General features: G+C 38.5%; 1 protein-coding gene across 1 annotated transcript; it reads right to left on the reverse strand.

Annotated features, from left to right (window-relative positions):
* Positions 1 to 4204: 4204 nt before the first annotated feature.
* On the reverse strand, positions 4205 to 7981 carry LOC101304200 (ADP,ATP carrier protein 1, chloroplastic-like). Its single transcript, XM_004302892.1, has 5 exons — positions 7071 to 7981; positions 6201 to 6455; positions 5616 to 5759; positions 5159 to 5506; positions 4205 to 4920 (listed from the first exon to the last, which is right to left on the reverse strand). The coding sequence occupies exons 1-5, from the start codon at positions 7827 to 7829 to the stop codon at positions 4585 to 4587; spliced, it is 1842 nt and encodes a 613-aa protein (XP_004302940.1). The 5' UTR covers positions 7830 to 7981; the 3' UTR covers positions 4205 to 4584.
* Positions 7982 to 11346: the final 3365 nt, after the last annotated feature.

Consider the following 11346-nt stretch of genomic DNA (forward strand, 5'->3'; position numbering starts at 1 on the left):
TTAAATGTAATTTCTCATTTCATATAGTTGATAAATATATTCAGTCAACAACTTAACCACTGATTTGGACGGCCACTTAACGGATGGACCTAATTGTGTGACATTGGATAGTTTAAGGAGTGATCGATTAAAATTGAAAGTTAATGGAGTAAACTGTCGAGCGCATGAAAGTTAATGGAGTGACCAATAATTTCTCCAAGATATATATTGTCACCAGTAAAAGAAGCTACTACTGCTACCAACAAAAGATACTACCACAATAGGTACGTACCGCCACTAACACCAAAAGCTACTACCACCTTTAACAATAACTACTACCACCGGCAAGAAAAGCTACTACTATTGGTAACAAAAACTACTATCGTTGGTAACAAAAGTGACTATAGACATAAACTAAAACTACTATTATGAGAAACTAAATCTACCAGCAAGAAAAGCTACTACCGTCGACAACAAAAGCTACTATAGGCAAACCAAAACTACTACCGTCAGAAACTAAATATACCATCGCTAGCAACAAAAGCTACTACGATCCGCAATGAAAGTTACTATCAAGCATGATAAAAGCTACTACCAACTAATATTAAATCTACTCAATATGTCGAAAATATACAATCAGTGTCGAAAATGTACTATTACAGTGTTGAAAATGTACTAACACTGTGTCAAAAATATACTATCACAGTTTTGAAACTATAAGCCTTTCGTTATCATACAAATATGCTAAATCCACTGCCTTTGTGATGCATCTACTCCCTAACAGATCGATCATCCAAGCATTAATTCCCAATTGAAGCCCCAATTTCCTTCACAAACCCTAACCAACAAAGAATGAAAAACCTTCTCACTCCTCCTCCATCAACGGATCAACCCCCTTCTTGACCAGCTATGTGAGGCCGTGACCAACATCTTCACCACCAAGATCACTGCAAAATCACATTGAGATTCACCACTGCATCAACAAAATCCACAAATCCAAATCATTTTCATTCCCTCACTCTTATAGGCAAACGAACATGTAGCTTATCACAAATTTGATCGGAAACGCGAAACAATTATAACCAAGCAGATCTAAATCGGAAACCTAGCGAAGAAGAAAAACATACCTTAGATCCAATTAGTGGGTGAGATATAATGGAGAGAAGCGCGGGAAGTAAAGCGACTAAGACATAGGCCTCAGAATCGAAGTGCGAGAGATGAAGAGTACGGGTTGTCTGCGCCGATCTGATCTTCAGAGAGAGAAACCTCCGTCGTCGACTAGATCTGGTTGATCGGAATCCATCTACGTGATCTTGTACTTTTCGATCGGAGTTCGATCTGTTTCGGAGTAGTCATCATCTTCCTCAATGACCACCTCCGACCACAATGAGTGTCATGAAGTCGTAGCGCGGCGACGCCTAGGCAGTGTCGTCGAGGTGGCGGCGTCTTCCGATGAAGAATGGAGAGAGAGAGAGAGAGAGAGAGAGAGAGAGAGAGTATTGAGANNGNGAGAGAGAGAGAGTTTGTGAACGTGGGAAAGTGAGGAGGGTATATTAGGTATACTATAAATCTGAGTTGATGGATTGGGGCCTTAAGTAGACTTATGTAGGTAAAAATGATAAAGTGGACTTCTGTGGAAGAAAATGTTGAAAATGGGACTTGCATGAAAGTTTCTTAAAAAAAGCCCTATGCGAGAAAACTCTCTCTGCTTGAGAAAAATGGAGGCCGCTATCAAACTTTCTCAGCGGTCTCGGCAAATTAATCGGTGTTTTAGGGCCTCTCTCTTACCCAGAACTTCTTTATTTTCTTCTTTTCTTCTTTAGAATGGGCTGGAGACTATTTAATTAAGTGTGTCTAGCAGCATTTCGGCCAATACATGTAGATCTAAATAACTCTACTTGCGTTATTGGGGCTGTATCATCCAATTCGGATTGAACAAGGAAGACGAAACCTTGTACTATTGTTTTAGAATTAAAACCCCGGTTGGGGGGGACACCAAATTAACCAATCCAATATACCTCAACCCCAATTCTTTTTGAAAAATAAAAAATTAAAACCATTTCTCTTCTCACTTAATGAAATATCCAAAACGGCGACCTTCAATTTCTTTTACCCTTTTTTTTTCGATTATGGAAAGAAAGTGCAAAACTACAACCCAGAACCTCTAGGAACTCTCTTTCCCAGCTAATCCAAATGGAATGCTGGGGACACAGAAAGGGGAAGGCAGTTAAACCATACAAGAGGAGTAACAGAGTTAAGTCTTATTGAGGCTATTCTATCAGCTACAAAGTTTGCCTCTCTGTGAACATGTCGGAAGTAATAAGCGTGAAAATGTGAAGCCAGCCAATGAATGTCTTGAATTACATAGCTAATACATCATGGAGTAGCAGCCCTACCATTAAGGCAGTCAATAAGAACCTTGGAGTCAATAAGGCAGTCAATAAGAACCTTGGAGTCTCCCTCGATAACCACTGATTGCATATGTTAAAGCCACGTTGTATGAAGAACATAACAAAATTAGCAGCACTAGCACACTAGTATATCCAATATATTTAGCAGCAGCTGTAATAGGATTTCCATTCGAATCGCGAATAACAGCTTTATTATGTTGCACCGCAGCATCAAAATTAATTTTAATTTTAACAAAACTAGGATCAGGAGGATGCCACTTAATCGTGGGAATACCGTATGTTTTTGGTTTATGGTAAAAGGTACTTACTGATACATAATTATTTAAGAACGTAACAGCATGAAAGTAGCAATGACTGGCATTTGTCATAACGTTCCTGAAAATAAGTTTGTTCTTGGCATGCCAAATAGACCAAGTAATAATGGCCAATTGTAAATGTGAGCTATCAGTATGATCAAACAAGGATTTTAACCACGAAATAAAGGAGAGAGTACCATTGAGAAAACTCCTAGTATGCAAATAAGATCATACTTGCTGAGTATTAGAACATTGAGAGAAAATATAATCAATAGTCTCCATATGAGTGTGGCAAAAAAGACAATAAGAAGATATCTTACAGACAACAAAAGCAAGAATCAAAAGATATAAAGAAAGGCTAATGTTATTAAACACACATTTTTGTGTTATTAACATACTCCATTTATTTTCCTATCCACACATTTCAATTTTATTTACAAACTTGTCACTTGAATTTGTTTCATGAATGGTTATCATTATAACTTAGGTGTTAATAACATAAAATGGTGTGTTAATAACACTAACATAAAGAAAAATTATCACTTTGTCTAATACCTCCAAAAAGGAAGAGAGAAGTTAACTACAGTAGTACCATTAAGTAAAACTGAAAATGACACAAAAGATAGACAATTCTTAATAGGGAAAATATACATTTAGTATTAATTTAAACCTCGTGTTGCCCATTTCAATGAATTTAATATATATATATGCTTATTCCAATATAAGGTGTTCTTATTTTTCATTATCAATAAACTTTAGAATAAACACGTGGAGTCGGCCCTTAACTCGTTTTCTTCAAAATAATTAAGAAAAAAAAAAAAAAAGGGACCTGTCTAATAAAACACAGCAAGCATCAGACACGACTTGTACCGTCACCTTCTACTTGAACTCTTTTGATATATCATTCCGTAAGGCTTGACAAAAACCATCATGAAGAGCAAGACTCTCTATGTGCATGCAAGGTGATATGGTTTTAGGATTTTTTTGTTTTTTTTCTTTCTCACGACTAATTTGAAGAAATTAGGCATTGGATAACAAGCCATTAGATGGTTTACTATTTCCAATCTCCTACTGTAAACAAACCCAGCAATACTGTTGCGGATAACAAACCATCTTGAGAGTTTTGTTATCCTTGAACAACAGAGGATAGGCTCAAAACGGAAAGATTACTTGGAAAGAGACTCGAGATTCAGCCTAAAATAGATGATCTTGGATCCATAGAAATATGAACTTTGAACAACTGCTGTCTATAGGCTGAAGAGCCTTTATATCAATCACGATGCAATTCGGAGCTGCCGAAGCTGTGAAGCAAACCTTCAGGTTCAAAGCTTTGCTAGTTCCAACATTCTCAAAAAAAAAAAAAAGTTCCAAGACTTGAGAACACCCAAAGGGGAACACCAATTTACACCAATTTACAGATTTTTATGGAATCGAGCCTTACAGTTTGGCCATAATGTGTTCAGTTTACTCAATCCACTCACTAAAACAGCATCGTTGGCCTCAACCAGACCATATAATCACGAAAAATAGGCAAGCCATGATAATAACAATGACTTGGCCTCAGAAAGTAAGATCTTTTCTGTAACAAGAATAAGACATGCATTAGATATTTATAAATATAAACTAACCAAGTTTATTTCATTTGTAAATCAATTTTAATTCTACAAAATATGGGAACTCAGGCTAAACAGAATGTATTAAATATATCTATGGAAACAAAAAAAAGCTGGTCATGAAAGATAAGTCACAATCTTATGCTTATTTTTTTTTAAGCAAAGTAACAACTATCCTACCACCCGTAATCACTTGGCATTGCTGCTTCTCACCATCTCCACTTATTCTTCCTGTTTTGGCCAATGAACAGGAGACTTGAATGTTGCAGGGAGGTAACGTGAGGCTCAAACACTGCCGCTTGAGTCTCCGAGTGTTGGGTTCAGCAGTGGTTCGGTTGCAAGGGAACCGTTCCCACTTCCTTCAGACACAACTGGGATCTTAACTGCTGCCCTTTCCATCTCCTTCTCGAGTTCTTCCTCCCGTCGCAATGCGGTGAACTGGGTGTCTAGAGACCTGGCTGCTCCAAGCCATGCGAGAACAATCACCAAAAGTACTCCTCCGAGGTAAGGAGTTGAGTTTGCAAGTGATCCAAATGTCAAAATCATAAACTGCTGAATAAGAGCACCGCCAGACTTCCCCAATGGGTTGCAGACGACATCAATGGCTGCCTTTCCTTTAACCTAGAGAGCAAGAATTCATAGCCAATATGAACATAAGAGGTCTCAACTCTCAAGATGAAAATTCCATTGGAAAACTCGAAACCTTTTTTCAAAGATGACAAACTATTGGCCAAAGCCAAGCCCTCATCTAGTGATGATGCCTGAACAGATAATAATTAACAAATAAAAAGAATAACGCGTAATTGAAAGTATCTACTAGCCAAGTTCTAAAACCTTGAATTCCAAGTAAAAGTCAAACCTTGGTGTCTTCATCCAAGGGAATGTATGCCATTTCTTTACACGGGTCAAACAAACTGTACTTGGCACTCTTGCTGAAAATGTTTTGCAAAGCACCCACATATACGGCTGCGAGAAGAGGAGTCATCCCCAGGCTTGCAATGGCTGGTGAAAGTGGGCCACCAAACAAAATCAGAGAGAAGAAACCAACTCCGGTCAGAAGTAGTACAGTAGGTGTGATCTTTGCAGCAACTCCCCATCCGTATTTTTCAAATATAAATTGGCTGAGCAACATCATTGTGAAAGTCGCTATTCCAGTGGCAGTTGAGAAGTCACCCATGAAAGAAGAGTACTCATTGGGGCTTGGAAACTGCACAATACACACAAAAAACAACAGCAGTGAATTATCAATTAGCATGTTGATTCTTTTTTTGTTGTTAAGGACAGGCATATATCAAGTAATCTTAGCTAAAGTTTACCTGAGCTTTGAGCTTGGACTTCCATGTAACCTCAACAAGGTTGATGCTGATACCATATGCAACCACCAAAGTGGCAAGATCTCTGATATATGGTGAAGAGACCAAAAACTTCAAACTCTCCATTGTCCCCATTTTGGGCTTTTCCTGTAAAGTAATTACAGATTAGAAAAAAATAATTAAAAGAACAAAAGCTATGCCTCATGTTCAAGTTCAACTAAGGATTGTCATATGACACTTCTACATTAAGCACCATGTTCAACTAAGACTTTCAAAGCATTTTGGATTCATTAAGCACCATGTAAAGCAACATTCAAACTTAGAAAACAGGAAAATAGCTAGAAAAACATAGGCAAGGATTCCAAGAAGCTTTAATGATTATCACAATATGTAGATGATTTTGAATACTAATACGCTACTTTTTCAACTTCCAAATAATACGCAAACAGGTGAACCATGATAAACAGTAATCAGGCCCTAAAGAGAAAGCTAAAGTCAAAGATTGGAACATAAATGAACAGAATCAGACAGCCTATTTATCACCACAACTGAAATGTGTAAACAAGTAGTCTCATAGCAATAGATTACCTTCTTCTTCTTGCTGCGGGTTGGAAGAGGAGCATAAGCGTTTGTCCACCAGTATAGACCGCAGATAGCGAAGCCCATCATCACCACAATACTCATCATCCCCCTTAAGGAAAGAGCCCAACCATCAACTCCAGGACCCAAATTTTTCCTCAAATTAGAGAAATACTTTACCGTTCTGCCTGAGAAAATGAGAGCAATGTTGGCCCCAAGTCCAAAGAGAGGGTAGAACCTTTTTGCTTCGTCAACAGTAGTTATCTGCATAAAACACACATAACATTAAATACACAAAGCAGGCCACAAAAACTTGTGTTGGAATCTTTTGAAATCATTTTGTCTATTCTGTAATAATCCAAATGCTCTTGTCAAAAAAAAATTAGTCCAAATGCTTAGCAAACAGGTCAGATGGGTTGTTGCAAAATGAAATGTTATATATGTCACATGAAAAATTCATATTCATGAGTCACAAGTTATAGTAAATGCTTCGAAATCCACCACTTTGATACATCAAACTACCAAAACTTGGAAAGTTGGCCGATAAGCTGGTTTTAAAACAGGACACCATTCATATATTGCCTGATTAATTTCTAAGGGTTGACACCAGAGCACCACTCGCAATAAAAAAAATAAATAAATAAAAAATAAAAAATAAAAACAACTAATGTCATGACTCCAATTTCATCCGAAGAACACAGTCCACTTCCACTCTTGAGCAGCCCACATAAATGAATTGTTTCTACAAAATTTTCATTTCTAAGTGATGTGTGTGTGAATCAGCAATCAAATAGATAGATAAATGACATCAAATAATCATTATCATATATCCTTGATGTTATAAGATTAGCATAAATGAATCATACGACAAAGCTATACCTGATTGGCAAAACCCCAGAAAAGCACAGAAACCACCACACTCCCCCACAATTCAGCCATGACATAGAACAAACAAAAGCTCCAAATCCTCAGGATTGCAAGTGGACCAAGGAATCTAGGGCCAAGAGTGTTGAGAAGACTATCAGCAAGCGCTTCAGGGTGGATGAAGCTGCTCATGGGATACAAGATGAACCCGAACGCCCCGAAAAAGGCGATGAACGGAAGAATAACAGTGTAGAAGAGAGCCTTCTTTGACAAAACATTAGACAACTTTGTGTACAAGAGCATAAAGCCAACAGCCATGGGCAAATTCACCCAAGTCTTCAGGAATGGTATAATCTCTGCACTGCTCCCTTTAGCTGTCACAACCAACACATCTTTTGTATCCCTCAGGATTGTGTAATTGAAAAGAATACAAAAGAACATCAACCCAAGTGGTACAATCTTCTTGAGGGTTGAAGTCCCAACCCCCAAGAACTTGCGCTCCTCAACTTCACCAAAACCATCAGCCGCAGCAGCAGCCTCAGCTCTGCAGACGAACAAGTTCCTCTCTTTTGGGCCAAAGCCATGGGTTTTGGGGGCAAAGGTTTGAAATTTCTGGAACCCATTTGAGGAGGAAGAGGATAGAGATAACCCAGTTGGGGTTATGGGTCTTGTGGAGAAAGCTCTTTGCTTTAATCCCAGTGAAGGCTGTGAAAACCTGGCCTTGGGATTTGTGGGCAGAGAGAGAAGCCCTCTGGTTTGTAGAACAGCCTCCATGTCTCTCTTTAGGTCCCTTCAACAAAACCCCGGGGTAGGTTTTATCAAGAGGAGAACATGAAGAGAGACACAGATAAGGGAAGTAAGGGAAATACTATAAAGGAGAGATGAGGTGAGTGTGCAGATTTTTTATATATCTTTCTCCGCTTGGGTAAATATCTATCACTTGGGTAAATACAAAGCCAAAACTATATCAAAGATGTGAGCTTTCAATTGAGAAGAGTGAAAACTTGAATCTGTTTTGTTCTGGACTCGAAAAAAATTAATGGGGAAGATAGGGTTGAGATTTGAGGATGTGCAGAGCAAGTTGGTCAAATTGTGATGTGTTCGTGGCCTCAAAAACTCACAGGTGGAAATGAGAGCGTGAATGGAGGCGAATGTGAAGTATGGCAGTCGGGTAGTCGGAAAAGCATCCCACAAGTTCGCCAAAGAATGGTTCTCGTCACGGTGCATTCACCCAAATGCCCTTTGTTTTGGGAAATGACGAAATGCAGTGCAGATATTTCTCCACACTTTCTAGGGTGTATACTGTATAGTTCTTTTGTTGAGGCACGGACAGATGGGCTCTTGAAAGTTACATGAAGGGCTACAAATATGTGTGGAATGTGATGTCATTTATGGTTTTCACATTTCAACATAGGGTTTTTTTAGACGGAGAGAGTGACATACTACTGCTCTACATACTATCAAAATACAAAAATCCATATTTCAAAAGATTAAATATTCACGATGACCAAAATTGTTCAAATATTCACGAGGACTGCCACTGAGCAATTTACAATCCTTATCTCTCTATCTCTTTGATCTTTCTCGACAATGTCTATGCTCTTTCTCGTAGTCCACAGTACAAGGTTTCGACAATGATCAAAGTAGCCACCACCGCCATGACATCGAAGTTGTGGCCAGTGATAGACTCGCTCCACAATCCTCTTCTTTTTTAGATTATACGGCTACTCATCTAGATCTGTTACTTCTACATCATCAATGAAGTTTTGAAAATTAGATATTTATCGTCACATAAAAACTGTACTCGAATTGCATTCTTTTGTTTCAAACTTTTAGGGAAGACAAAAGTTTGTTGTGTTCCTTGCAAGCTTCTTGTTTCAAAATAAGCATTCCCAAAACTTCCCTTCTCGACCTAAATCAGCCAGAAATTTCGAGTCTAAATGAGGGGGCAATATAGTCTTCTACTTCAAGTCACTTTTTTGGTCTTTAATACTAAGAACGTACACTAAGATCCCTACAACATCAATTTGAAGACCCTTCCCCCTTTTATGTTGAAAGGTACACCGAAATGATCTCTCGGCCTCGATTTATATATTAAGTTGGGTTAGCTTCACTTTTTTGGTCTTTAATACTAAGAACGTACACTAAGATCCCTACAACATCAATTTAAAGACTCTACCCCTTTTTATGTTGAAAGATACACCGAAATGATCTATCGGTCTCGATTTATATATTAAGTTGGGTTAGCTTTGTAGTTTCTTTTAATTTGCAGACTTTAGATTGAGTAGAATGTTGTATATGGAGTTGTCCTCAGACATTCTCCTAGTTTGACTTTGTTTGGTATGTTTGAAATGAACATAGATGACTCTATTTTCCCCAAAAAAAAAATGTACACTAATTAACAAAATATTTACATGATTATGAAATATTTTAAGGTACGATCTATTTCCACCCTATAGTTTTCAGATCATTCTTCCATCTCAAGGCTTCACCAGTAATCTGAACCCCCTCTTTCTAATTAAATCTTTCTCTCTCTAGAACCAATATCTCTTTCTCTCTTCAATTCATTTTGGTTTCTTCCAAAGAATATATTGTTGATATGTATGTAGAATATATTTTTATTTTTTAGATGAATCTGTATTTTGAATTCTTGGTCACAACTATTTCATTGGTTTTCTCAATCTTTAGTCTCTCTTCCAAGTTATGAGAGAGAGATTATGAAGATTATTGTCATATTTTAGTTTGGGTTTTTTTTAGTTTCAATTGTGAGTTCATTGTCTTTCAATTTTTATTTTTATTTTCAGTTTAGGCTTTCTTTTCTTCGTTTTGCAATTTTTATTCTCTTATTGATTTATATTAAGGGTAAAACTGATAATTGGCAAAGAGATTTTTAAAGAACAATTTTTAGTTGTTAGCTTTTTGCATTTGAGCTCCGTTTGTAACAAAAAATAAATAAAGATCCATCAATTTTAAGATACCAATGAGTGGGATACACATAAAGACGATGGAGTTGTGCGGTAGTTGCACGTTTACTCCCATTATTGAAAGCAATTTTTATGATTTAATGACCAACCTTGGCTATTGAGAGCACATGTCGTTTCCAACTTTGCACCAACATAGCTAAGGCAGCTCTCTTCCTTCCAAAGAATGAAAGAAGCAAGTACCAAGAACTTTGGAAGCTTGTTAATATGATAGTAAGGAATTGGGACACCTCTTTGTTGGCTTATGATCATCTTCTTGTTTGCAGTGAACTGATACGGCTTCGTTAACCTTGCTTGCTCGCAAGGACTAACGTTGAAGTGTAATATTGGAAGAGGTTATCAATGAACAAAAGTTGCACAATCCATTCTCTGATCCAAACTCAGGCTGTCGAGGTGGTAGAGTCCTAAACGAACTATAGCTGTGTCAATGGTCTACTGTGACACGCACTCCTCGAGTGTGAAAATACATGTTAAGATTGTTAACCAAACGGGTAGGGACGTAGGGTGTGTCTTTAGAGACTAGACAGAAAAGAAAAACATGTATTCTACTCCATCCGGTAATGAGAATGAAGTGATGCATAGGTGGGGACATGCAAACCCATTATTTCAAAGATAATTTTTTGTGTAGAAAATAAATTGGTCATAAAAATCTCCACATTATAAGAACCGGAGCGGATTCAGTGCACATGGTGCACTCGAACCATTCACGTGTGTTAACGGATGTTAGTAAGACGGAGCAAATCCTTTGGTTAGCCAAGTGAAATTAAAAAAAAAAAGAAAAGAAAAAGCAACTGCAGTAAAACCAAAAGAGCAGGAGTACAGCCACCCATATACACCACGTCCGCCGCTGTCAACACCCATTTCCGAGCAAAACCTCGACCCCCCCGGCTTCCTCCTCTGCCACACCACCACCAACCTCAACCTCGACCACCTCAACAAGGTTTTGTCGTTGTCAGGTTCCTAAGCGATATAGAAGACGCCGAGATGATGGCGTTGAAGACGCCGTCGCCAATGGCCCTAGAGAAGGCGATAGGGCAGTTGGTCTTGTCATACTCGAGCCTAAGAAGGGCGTTGGTATGGTCGAGCGCGATTCAGACAGGCTTATCCAGGCAGTCCTAGCTCCCTGATCTCCCAAAGTCAATGCCCAAGCCCGGCGGTGTCGCCATTCGCACCCGGGATTCTACCTCCCCCACCGACGAGGGACTCTGCAAGGGTCGATGCTGATCGAGAAATCCTCCATCGCTGCCCTCGTTGAGCTGGATTATTTAAAAACCTGAGAGAGAGAGAGAGAGAGAGAGAGAGAGAGAGAG

Source organism: Fragaria vesca, linkage group LG6 (genome assembly GCF_000184155.1).
Source record: "Fragaria vesca subsp. vesca linkage group LG6, FraVesHawaii_1.0, whole genome shotgun sequence".
Lineage (NCBI taxonomy): Eukaryota > Viridiplantae > Streptophyta > Magnoliopsida > Rosales > Rosaceae > Fragaria > Fragaria vesca.

Excerpts from the sequence above, each read along its gene's own strand:
- LOC101304200 (XM_004302892.1), bottom strand. The coding sequence starts at position 7,829 with ATGGAGGCTGTTCTACAAACCAGAGGGCTTCTCTCTCTGCCCACAAAT. Across the intron at positions 6,456-7,070 it reads TCTGGGGTTTTGCCAATCAG|ATAACTACTGTTGACGAAGC; the intron begins GTATAGCTTTGT and ends TGTTTTATGCAG. Across the intron at positions 5,760-6,200 it reads CCCGCAGCAAGAAGAAGAAG|GAAAAGCCCAAAATGGGGAC; the intron begins GTAATCTATTGC and ends ATTACTTTACAG.